The sequence below is a fragment of the Schistocerca serialis genome, chromosome 5 (genome assembly GCF_023864345.2).
Source record: "Schistocerca serialis cubense isolate TAMUIC-IGC-003099 chromosome 5, iqSchSeri2.2, whole genome shotgun sequence".
Classification (NCBI taxonomy): Eukaryota; Metazoa; Arthropoda; class Insecta; order Orthoptera; family Acrididae; genus Schistocerca; species Schistocerca serialis.
In genome coordinates this window covers 354973260-354985372 of record NC_064642.1, presented here as the reverse complement: position 1 = coordinate 354985372, position 12113 = coordinate 354973260, and the positions used below count along the sequence as shown (strand labels likewise).

General features: G+C 36.6%; 1 protein-coding gene across 6 annotated transcripts in view; it reads left to right on the top strand.

The window, feature by feature from the left end:
- Positions 1-12113, top strand: part of LOC126482392 (WD repeat-containing protein 37) — a 130965-nt gene that overhangs the window by 64002 nt on the left and 54850 nt on the right. For 5 of the 6 annotated variants that reach the window (XM_050106501.1, XM_050106502.1, XM_050106503.1 and 2 more), the window contains 2 exons: positions 7912-8034; positions 11173-11364. In XM_050106501.1, the coding sequence (XP_049962458.1) occupies positions 7912-8034; positions 11173-11364 (315 nt within the window). The remainder of the gene's footprint in view (positions 1-7911; positions 8035-11172; positions 11365-12113) is intronic. The other variant, XM_050106506.1, reaches the window with a different exon arrangement.

Sequence of the window (12113 nt, the reverse complement as noted above, 5' to 3'; positions counted from 1 at the left end):
GAATTACCTTGTTTTTTTAATCACTCCTCGGCTGCTGCTGCTGTTGTGGTTGTCATCTTGTTCCATCGTCCGCGCAAGTTGTAATTCTCTTGGCAAGAAGTCTTGTTTACCTCCGGTCAGCTGTGTCCACCTGCGTTCTGATTGGCTGCTCCTGTACGCACTAGCTGCTTCCATATAACCTGCTTGCTGATTGGCTGCTGCACCTTCTTCGTTATGAAACCCCAGTGCTGATTGGCTGTATCACTCCTTTCATTTGAAACTGTACTGTAAACCACTAAAGTTCACACTTCACTGTCTAATTTCATGAGTTCTACTGTATTGTGCCCAAATACATTACTCCTCACCAGGGGCACCACATGTAGCTTCTTCGTTTGTTGCCCTCTGTGTCGACGTACTGCGTTGCCACACCGACTGAAAAATGGGTTGTGGAAGTACAACAGACTACTTTAAATAATATAGCTGATGGATGCACAGCTGCATTTCACTGTACTTTAATTTCACTGTTCACAACACCCCATTATTACAGTTATATGGCCAGTGCTCTATTGTTCACCTTTCGATAAGCCTCATTAATAATTAGCAGGCGAACATCCACATACTGCTACAATAGTTTCCTGTTGAACATCAATGAGCAGTAAAAACATAACCACAAAGTTCACAGTTCTTGAAGAAGAGAAAGGTATGTATGGTGCAGACACTGCCACAGTTACACATGGCCTAATTGTGTAACACTTATTACACTGTTAATTTGATGCATTGTCATAGTTCCAACCAGCACAGGTTCCTTGTGTGAAACTCGGCGGTGGACTGACTGTCTCATGACCAAAAATCAGGCCCTTATATATCATCACAATAATAGGTACTGAAACTTCACATTGTTCGATGTTTAATTTACAGAAATAACAATTGACACTTAAATTATTAAATTAACAGCATACATCGAAAAATTCTTTTTAAGAGTTTCTTCTACTACAACAGTTGGGCCAAATTATTTGCTTAAATCATGAAATTAACAAATATCGTTATGCAAACAATACTTTTGTCAAAACTGTTAATTACTTTGGAATTAAGGGCTGGCTTTCCTAACATGTTTTTGGAATGGAGCCAAATAAATACTTAAAGATTGCTATTAGTTGTTCCTCCAAATGTTCATAATTGGTACAGAATTTATATTTGTCTATACGTCAGCAGTAGGATTTAGGTTACGAAACAATCACCTATTTCACACTATAGTGAAGGATACTAACTAGGAATGTAAAAATAAATTAGAAAATCAGTTACATACATAAAACTAAGCACAAAATTAGATCTCGTGTTATATTCTTTAAAACTGAGGGCCAACCTTTTCCTCTATTATGAAAATAGAGATTATACTCACGTATGGTGGTAGTAATTAGTTCAAAAAGGAAAAAACGAATTTAAGTAGGCAGATGGCAAAACAAGAGAGGGTATTAAAAATATCCCAGCTTGCTTTGTCATATTCGTTTTCACGTATGGAGTGCTCGTTCTGGTTATGAACGCTAGATAGAGAACATGTCTCCCGTAACATTTGTAATATTCTGCTAATGGTTTGTGCATTCGGAATCCCCTGAATGCTTGAAGTACTTTGTCAAAGCTTTTGAAAAAAATTATGAGCCTCTTCACTACTATCATTGAGTAGGTGTTTCCCAGGGTTTTTTTTCTGTGTATATAGATTTCTAGTTTAGATTTCTAGTTCTTTGTATAGAGATATTGTGTATCCTTCGTTCAGTGTATGTAGTATTTCAAGGTTGCTTTCTACATTGTCAAATGTATGTCCTGTATCTTTTATATTGGAGGATATTGCAGATTTGTGTGGTGGGTTTTATCAGAAGGCATTGATGTGTTTTTTGAATCTGATGTGGAAGTCGCGGCCTGTTTGATGTATGCACTGAGCTGGGCATTTACTACATATGATTTTATTTATACAAGAGGCTGAAAATTTATCTTTCCTGTTTTTAAGTTGTGAGCAAGTCTTTGGTATGTTTGTTTGGAATGCAATTCTCATTTTGTGTCACTTGAAGATATTGGCAATTTTTTGGGAGGTTTTACTGAGTAAGGGGATGTATGTTGTTAGTGTAATTTCTTGGTTCTTGGTGGTTATTTTGTTCATTTTTGTTTTTATTTTCTTAATTGAAATGCTTAGTGGCAAAATAAACAAGTGGCTGATGCAGAAAGTGTTTTATTTGTATTGATCAACCTTTGCAGCCCTCATAATGCTGTCCCTTACAGACGAAATATTCATTTGTGTGCCAAGTGAGGCAATGAAAGGTTAGGAATTATAAAAGGTCAAAATTATGAAAACCATTGCTAGTATTGATTTTAACTAGGAATGCAGTAGACATGAAATCATCTCAAAGTACATCAAAGTGAAAAGCCCAAAGAATTCATGATCTGGTAACATAGTTCGAAAGATGTTCGAGAACATATGGCTGGATACCAAAACTGGAGTACTCCAGGGAAAGAAAGACTTACTAAATAGACAATTATACAATATCTAGTACTGACAAATAAGACAAAAGATTTTACCTCAAACTATGTGTGGCACAAAATCAGTGTCAGTGTTAACAAGAAGGTCATTACCATAAACAGAAGCAACAGAAAGTTATCCAAACTCAAAAATGTGCAGTTGATTCAAGATTCAGGAAAGCAACATAAATTCCACAGCAAAGTTCAAACACCACCGATATCGAATTCAGTGTTAAAAGAACTTGACCTATTTGACGATGGTCTGAAATACAACGTAGAACAATCACTTTAAGTTAGATATATCAGAGTTAATAGTAATTACTAAGGATGCAACAGATGCCACGAAATTAGATAGCAACACTAAAACTGGTGTAGCAGAAAAAGTTAAAAACCTGCTCGAGAAAGAAACCACAAGAGAAACTGTTAGAAATGCTACCACGATTAAAGAAAATAGAGCACTCCACTCATTAAATACTAAACTGAAAAACCATCAAGCAATTGTCACAAAGGCAGACAAAAGAGTCAGCAGTTTTTACAAATGTGTATACTAACATCCGCATTCGCGATGCTTTAGCTGTTACTAAACAAAACCTAATAAAATAGAAGCAGTTTTCCCCAGCAGAAATCTCGGAATTCATCAATCTTTGGGAATGGGTATTGAAATATAATTACTTCTCTTTCAGTGGAAAAATCTGCAAACAAACAAATGGGCTATCTGTGGGTGCCAGATGAAATATTCCTCAACCACCTAGAGCACAAACTTTTCACAAAAAAAGCTAACATGCATTCAAAAAGTTCAGTTCTACAGAAGGTATGTAGACGATACATTTCTGATCATTGATGGGGAAAATGAAGATAATGTCCAAGGCATCCTCCAAACATTCAAGAAGTTCCACAAGAATGTTACAGTCGCACGCTAACTGGAAATAAAGGACACAATGAACACACTGATTTAACTGTCTGCAAACACAATAACACATATGTCTTCCAAATTTACATAAAACCAACCACCACAGACATAAATATACATGCTTCTTCCTGCCACCCCAATGAACTCAAACTAGCAGCTTATCGCCCAGTGATCCATAGCGCTCTAAAAATCCCACTGAGTGATCACAGCCTCCAGAATGAAATAAAAATCAGCAAACAAGTAGCTATAGCTAACAGGTATAAACCAACACTAATAGACAGTTTAGTTAAAAAAATAAAATGAACAAAATAACCATCAAGAACCAAGAAAGTGCACTAACAACGTACATCCCCTTCCTCAGTAACATCTCACAAAACCTCCAATATCGTCAAGCGACACAAAATAAGAATTGCATTCCAAACTAACAATAAGATATGCCAAAGACTTCCTCATAACTTAAAAACCATGCAAAATAAATTTTGATCCTCTGGGACATAATAAATGCCCGGCTCAGTACATATGTCAAACAGGCCGTAACTTCCACACAAGATTCAAAGAACATATAAACACAATCTGATGCAATACACCACACACATCTGCAATAGCCTCCCTCATAAAAGGTACAGGACATCCATTTGACTATGTGGAAAGCAACCTTGATATACTACATACACTGAAAGGACACAGAATGTCTGTATATGAAGAACTAGAAATCTATGTACATAGAGAGGGGGGAAAAAAACCCACTTTGGGAACACCTACTCAGTGACAGTTGTGAAACAGGCTCAATCAACTTTTTCAAAAGTATTGACATTCTCATAATTTATAATGTCAATGCACAGCAGTTAATGTAATCACTCCCATTCATCCCTCAATAAGTTCAGCCTACACTACATACGTATGATCTGTTGTAATTTTTTTATATATGAGAAATTAATGTACTAATTGAAGTGTGCACATATCAGCATTCAAGAGGAGCCCAATAACCTACACTGCCCTTGGTCTGTGACTGTGGAAAGAAGTCTGTACTCTTCACCTACACTAGCCATGTAAATAAACAATTCTACATCTAAAGATGATGGTGTGTTCCATCGTAACAAATGACTGGCGTAGAGACTGTTTTATTTGCATTGATCAACAGTCGCGGCACACATAATGCTGTTCCTTATGGACGAAATATTCACAATTACTTTATTGAAGCCAAAATTTCTATGAGTTGATAACATCTCAACTAAAAGACTAAATCCTATTCTTGACATGTGTGCAGTATATTCATTTTCATATAAAATGCATCCCTTTCACAGGGGTTATTTCCATACAAATTGAAATATTATAGTAAAGCTAACATGACAGATATTTCTGTATTTTACAATCTGTAGGATGCTATGGACTATAAAACACACTTTAATTTTAAAGCAGTTTTTTCAAAAAAAATCACATTTTTAGCATTTTGATTATTAGACAACAAAGTCAGATTAAAAAAAAAAAGTTCTTAGTTTATAAAACTGAACTGACCTGTAAAATACCTGAAAATTGTCACCTGAACTTTCTTCTTCTTCTTCGTTGTTGTCATCATCGTTGCTCTCTTCATATATACGACGGTCTTCTCTGCTGTCAAGAGCGTTACTTATGCCGCACTTCTTGAAAGGTTTAACAATAATGTCTTCTCTTGCTCTACGTCATGACTAATGTTTTATCCACTGACACACTGGTGTGATTGTAGGTCGTTTTAAGGCTTCCTTCTGTGTGAATTCATGTTGTGTTTCATGCATCATCCATTTGTTCCATTCCTCTCTCGTGTACACTTTTAATGATTTATTTATCAAGACATAAAGAGGTTGCAATTGTGAAGTAAGTCCTCCCGTAATAACAGCATGCTCTGTTTTTCCCTGTCTCAATTTATCTTCCACAGAATTTTTCAGGCAGACTACTAAACTGATGTAGCACAAGAAGAGAACTCGTCTTCAATAATGCACCTGTACTTCTCTCCCACACCCTGTTAATCCATAATTTCATATCAGTGTGTGAACACCACCACCACCACCACCACCACCTGCCAGTACTGCATAAGGTTTAGCATTGTTTTGTGCTTGGAAATGATCATTGGATTAAGTTCCATCAGCACAACATGAAAGGACAACAGTGTAGTGCCTTTTTTTCATTTCCACTTGTTATAGTTGCAGTTTCAGCACATTTCATGGCAATAGTATTGTTACTTGGCACATAAGATGTCAGAGGAGTTTCGTCCCTATTTGCTGTTTGGCTTAGTTCTACACCGGCCTTCTTTCGATGTTGAATAATAAAGCGATGGAAAGATAACATTTTCTATTCATACTCTTGTGGTATTTTCTGAGATATTTTGGTTTTGGTTTGCTTGCTAAGTCTGTGATACTTCATAAAACTGTAGCACCAACAAACTCTACCCTTAAAGTCTCTTCAGTTCCACTGTAGAGATAGCTTATGAGTATGTATTTGAATCATTTTTGTATTAATTCCAATGCCATTTTGATGGTGTCCTTGACTCCATTTCATTACGTCGCCTTCTGGTTTTGGCCATTTTGCATTCAATCCTGTATTTGCACATTTAGTCAGCTACTAACAAAAATATTGTACTGTTACCGATAACATGAACCACTTTCAATTCACTGGCACCACAGACTGCAGTGACACATCATAGGGTAGACACTGTTCTGGGTTTGTGTTGGTGGGGCGGAAGGGAGACAGTGTTAGCACGCTAGTGAATCCTCACAACTCATGTTCATCGTGTTTGTGCACTGCTGCTGCCAGTTGGATCCAATGTTGCCAGATAAGTGGTTTCCTGCAGCATTGAATATATGGCCATTTTTAAGATTGGCGGGAATTGTAAATCAAACACTGGACATTTTTATATTTATTTTGGATATAAGGCTCACCACAGTTTAGAGGCAATTTTTCAAAGAAAAGAAGTGCATATTATAATCCGTAATATATGGTTGTCATTTCTAAACTGTCACCCTACTTACCTCCTACTTGAAGTACTGGAAAAGATTATGTATTTAACGTACCTCTCCCAAAATTACGTATTTAGTCAGTCTCAATTTGGATTTCAAAGCAGCCTCTGTCAAGAACATGTTGTTTTCATTTTGTGACTCATATTACACAAAATTTAAAGACATATTGTTGCCAACTCCTTCTTTTTTTTTTTACTTGTCGATAGCCTTTGATTGTACAAGTCACAGTATTCTCCTAGAGGAGTGCCAGTATTATGGTATCAGAGATATGACTCGAGGGCAGTGTACAGAATGGGGAGAAATCTCTGTAGATACCACAGGAAATAATATTTGGTGTGCTCTTTTTATGTTATGTGTGAATGAGCTTTTGTGTTAAATCCAAGAAGCATGACTAGCTCTCTTTGCTGGTAGTGCAAGTGTTATAATGAAGGATATTGAAGAAACCATGATACTTGAAAATATAAAAAATATTTTCTTGAAAAATAATAACTGGTGCTCTGGAAATAATCACTGAACTTAGATAAAAGGCAACACATTCAAGTCAGTACTGCTCAAGGCCTGATGAAGACATCATTAGAAATAATGCTCGATGATAAACCTTGAAATGAAACAAAAATTTTAAAAATTGTGAAGTGCTTTTATGGATGATAACTGAAACTGGAAGTTACATGTTACAGATCTTCTTAAACTCCTAAGCTCTGCAACTTCTGCTTTATCAATAATATCAAATTTTGGAGCTGTGAAATGTCAAAAAGTTGGCTTACTTCTCCTATTTTCATTCATGGCTTCACAGGGTAACTCACAATTGATGAAAAAGATATTGGTTGTGCAGAATTATGCAGTTACAAAGTTTTCAACAATCAATCGCATTTTGAAAAGATCAGTAACATTCATTAATATAACAATAGAAGGAGGAATTATTTACAATATCCATAACTCGTAGTATGGCATAGAAAGGGGTGCAGTATTCAGCCATAAAAATCTGTTACCACTTATCCAGTGATGTTAAGAATTTAACTCATTCTATAACTAACTTGAAACAAAAACTAATATCGTATCTGCTTGACAACTCCTTCTGTTACATTGAAGAATTTCTAAATGTGTAAAAGCTAAACATTCCATATCGTAATGAGAGGTCTCAGTTAAGGTATGTGAAACATGTAACTAACAAACTAACTGCCCATATATTAAATTAACTCTTGCATGACTAGAAATTAGCAGTGACGCAGATATGGCTTCTCCTTGGACTGTCTGATAGAAAATATATTAATCAGAAAAGTGTGTTCTCATTGTAATGGTTTCCTTCTGTTTTCCAGTCACACTGAAAAAAATTCCTGAATCATGTTTGTTTTTTTGTCAAAAATGTATTTCTCTGACAGCACCATGTTTACTATGATAATGGTCCTGTGTTAAATCATTCTACATAGATAGTGGGATGTGAGAGTAGAAGTCATCAGATAAGGAATCTTCCTTGTTCAATAAATAATTTCTGTACATTAACTGAATTTACACTATTTTTTGCAGTGCAAGAAAAGATTGACAGCCTAAATGAACGACTAGAGAGGGAATCCTGTATTGGTGACAAGCAGAGCTGTGATTTTCCTGATTTTGACAATGCATATTCAAAAAGTCTTTCGAAACAGAAATGTAAGATGTTTTTTTGATTTTTAATCCCTTTTAAAAATACTTTGTATTTTTTAAAAATATTATTCCTGGTCTTGTGTGAGTAGTGAAACCTCGATCTACAATTTCAAAGACTAGTGAAGAATAAAAACTTGTAAGCATGAGGACTACAGATGCATTCATTTACAAAACTGAAGTTACAGTATAAAAACTTAACTTCTGCTTGTAACTTGTGGATAGGACACACACTAGCAATAACTCATGCCATGTTGCCTTTGTTAAGAAAGCAACAACCATGCTTGCATACTTTGCCAGGGGTCATGTAATTTGAGAACGAATGCTGGGAGTAATAGCTGGAAGAAGTTTTTCTAACAATCAGCATGGCAGAAGAGGAGAAGATAAAATGGGGTAAAAATGTGTTACGTGAAACTTGATGAAGCTCTCAAGTCTCCATGGGAAAATGCTTGGATTGGATATACTGCATCGAGGTTTCACTGTCCATACGTAGCTGATCAAATCACTGATCTGCACAAAAGAAAAATTGGTATTAAATTAATTATGTTGTTTCTCGTTGATTATACATTACAGTTTTCAGAACTGCTGCAGTTATAGGGCAATGGTGAAGTGATAAATGGAACTTCTTTCTGCTTTGAGGGGGGGAATAAGCTTAGTATGGTCTACATGAAAGGGAAGCTGTATTTGTGAATGTGATGTAAAATTAATATCATAGCTCAGTGTTTAATTTAATTTAATCTGCAGTTAATTTTGGAATCTTACTGTCAGGGATCTAGGAACATGTAAGAAAACCCGTGTCCAGCTATTAACTGGATGCTTCCTCTCAGCAGTTCCACTGGTTTTTTATATTTCAGTCACATATTTTTCTTTAATTACGATTTGTATAGCATATGCTACAGCAGATGTAGCAAATATTTACTCAGGAACTTCTTTTCACAGTATAAAGTATAACTTTTTTCTGCGCTCTTGAGTACAGAGAGATTGCAAGAAAAATACCTCTGCTTATATGCAGTGTAAGTCTCATGATCTGTACACCCCTGTCATAATATGTAAAGAAAATCCTGTAACCCATGTCACACCACCAATCAGTTTGTCCTTTTCCCAATGTTTTCATGTATGTGTCTCATAAGTATTTCCTGTAGTACCTGTTAATGATGTACTTATATGTCCACAAAATTGCTCAGTTATCTGTGCCGCCATTCATACTTTTCCATCTACACATACTGCAGTGTCACTAACTAGGATTGAACCAAAGACTGCTGGATTAGTAATTAGTTATACTAACCATGTATGTCATATCCACTTTCCTTGTGTCTTATCTTTGAGCTATACAACTAGGAAAATTATATTGCCACTTGTGCTTAGTACAGTTTAGTTTGGTTGCATGGTAATTCTGCATTGCAATGATGTCCAGTTTTATCATACTTCACAATATAATGTGATCAACAAAAACAATAATTCAAGGCTGCCATTCAATATTTGTCAATGGTTGTTTCATATAACTTCTATGACTTACACTGAGCTGTAACACATGTAATTTTGATTACAGTGAAGCAAATATTACTGGAGTACTGAAGTTCACATTTTATGAAAAGGAAAGATTGCTAGTCACCATATAGCCAAGATGTTGAATTGCAGGCACAACAAAAAGACTACTGAACATGTAAGCCTTCTTCTGAAATAGGCACCCCCCCCCCCCCCCCCCTCAGCTGTGTGTGTGTGTGTGGTGTTTTTTTTTTTTTTTTTTTTTTTTTTTTTTTTTTTTTTTTTTTTTTTTTTTTTTAATGAAGGTGTTCTGATAAAAGCTTACATGTTTAGTAGCTTTCCCCCCACCCCCCACCCCTGTCTGCAACTCAACATCTCCACTACATGGTGAGCAGCACTCTTCCCTCTCATAATACTATGATTAATCAGTCCTGGATTTTGCATTGTCTGAAGTTTACATTGTTTCATTTGTTAAAAGTGAACTCCGAGCAAAATTCAGAATCATCTTATAAAACACTACTTTGAAATACACTACTATTTAGTGAACTGACTGCAAAAATTGAGGATCAGTGTTTATGCAGAGTATAGTTTCAGCTTATACTACAGGTTTATTTCAGTGCATAAGTAACTGCTAATTTGCTGTTGACTTTCAGAAATAACCTTTAGTGTTTGGCTGAGCCATTCCCTCCCAAATGAAATCAAAATCCCAAAGCCAAAATTAGCCGAAAAAAATATGTTGACATACAACCTTGAACTATGCTCTCATAAAAGCCTTCAGTGAATTTCAAGTGTTGCTGCTATGTTACATCAGTAAATGTAAGAACAGCTTGTCCAAATCAAATCTTTGGACACTTGACACTGCCCATATTGGGCTTGATAGCACAATGGCGTAACTTTTTTGACTAACTTCAAATCCTCTAGATTTGAGATACTAGAAACGAAACTATTAAAAACTCCAAAATTAATTTGCAGTGGCAGGGTTGAGCAGAGAAAGAGAACAAAAATGTTACCTGGAGGCATTTATCTCAAAGAACGTAATTGGCAATAAAATAGTGCAAATTTTATGTTATGAAATGTGTGTTTAGTTATCAAAAAAGAGCAGTTTCTTTGAAATGATGATCATCAAAGGAACTGTAGTGATATTTAATTCTGTAGAAAGTATATGAAAGAAAGTGATCAGAACTAAAACAGTGTGTGTGTGTGTGTGTGTGTGTGTGTGTGTGTGTGTGTGTGTGTGTGTGTGTGTGTGTGTGTGTGTGTGTGTGAGAGAGAGAGAGAGAGAGAGAGAGCCATGTTACCTACTTTTTTTTTGGAAATTTCTAACCTTTATTGTTTCAGTCTATAGTTTTTGCTTCTGTAATCTTATTATTTGTACCTTGTGTTCAATTTAACCATACAAGCAGTCCTCCAAATATTTCATATTAGTTTGATTACTGTCCAATTCCTGTTAATAACAGCAGTGGAGATAATAGTTACGAACTGCTGTGCAACTAAAAGAAGCTTCAAGAATAAAAGCTGGAGTCATTTTGTAGGTGAAATTGAATCTCATCAGCAGTTTTTATAATTGTAATTTTCCAGTAGAACACAGAAAAACAACTGCCACTTTATACTAGCTATTACTAGCAGGAAGGGTCAATTGTGATGTTCTTTGTGTGTTCTCAGCGGTGACTGGTTCATCACAGAAACTGAAAACAGCTCACAAACTGAAAGCACAGACAAGCAAGATTGTATCTAGTTTCAAAGGTCCAACTGTCAGTTGTTCCTTAGTCCGTGAATTCTCGGGCCATAAGGATGGTATCTGGGATGTGGCAACAGCACGCCCTGGTCAGCCGCTCATTGGCACAGCTTCTGCAGGTAATGTACTAGCGTCATTTATACCTTCATAAGTTGTGTGTGTGTGTGTGTGTGTGTGTGCTGAAAACGAATGTACACTCTTTGACACAAAACTTGACCGGCGGCCGGCCGCTTCAGAGGCTAAGTCCGCGCCGATCGCGACATGGGACAAAAAAACTGGCCAACTCGCTAATTTTCTAAGTCCGGTTATCTGCACAATCTGGCAACACTGTAGACTGCGGCACTTCCTGGAGGAAAACTTGTCCCATGATAGAGAAACTCTAGGCTGATTACCCCTGTGGTCTAGCGGTAGCGTGCGTTGTTTCTGTTCATAATGTCAGTGGATCGAGAGCAGCTGGCATAAAATATTTTTATAGCCTCTTCTGTCTGAATGCTGAAGACGTGAATGTAATGGTAGCGCAGATTCAATCTATTTCGCTTTGTGACACACCGATATCAAAATTTTACGGCAGATTTCCTGCAGACTGTCCTCCTCTGGACGCCGTATGCGGCAAAGCTCCGGGATCCATTTGCTGGCTACTGGCAGCGGCCGTGGCGACAGCAGCGGCGCTGCACTCCCCCGTTCTTTATCGAAAGCGCCTGCTACCGCTCATCGCTTTTGATGATTTAAAACTCTTTATTATTAAATGTTGCTCCACAGAAAATTTCTACAATTTCCATTCACGCTCAAAAGCAACGGAGACAGACGCCCTGATTAGTGGGCGGGAATTATATTACATTAATCGGCAAGAGCTGAGTATGGCCCGAAA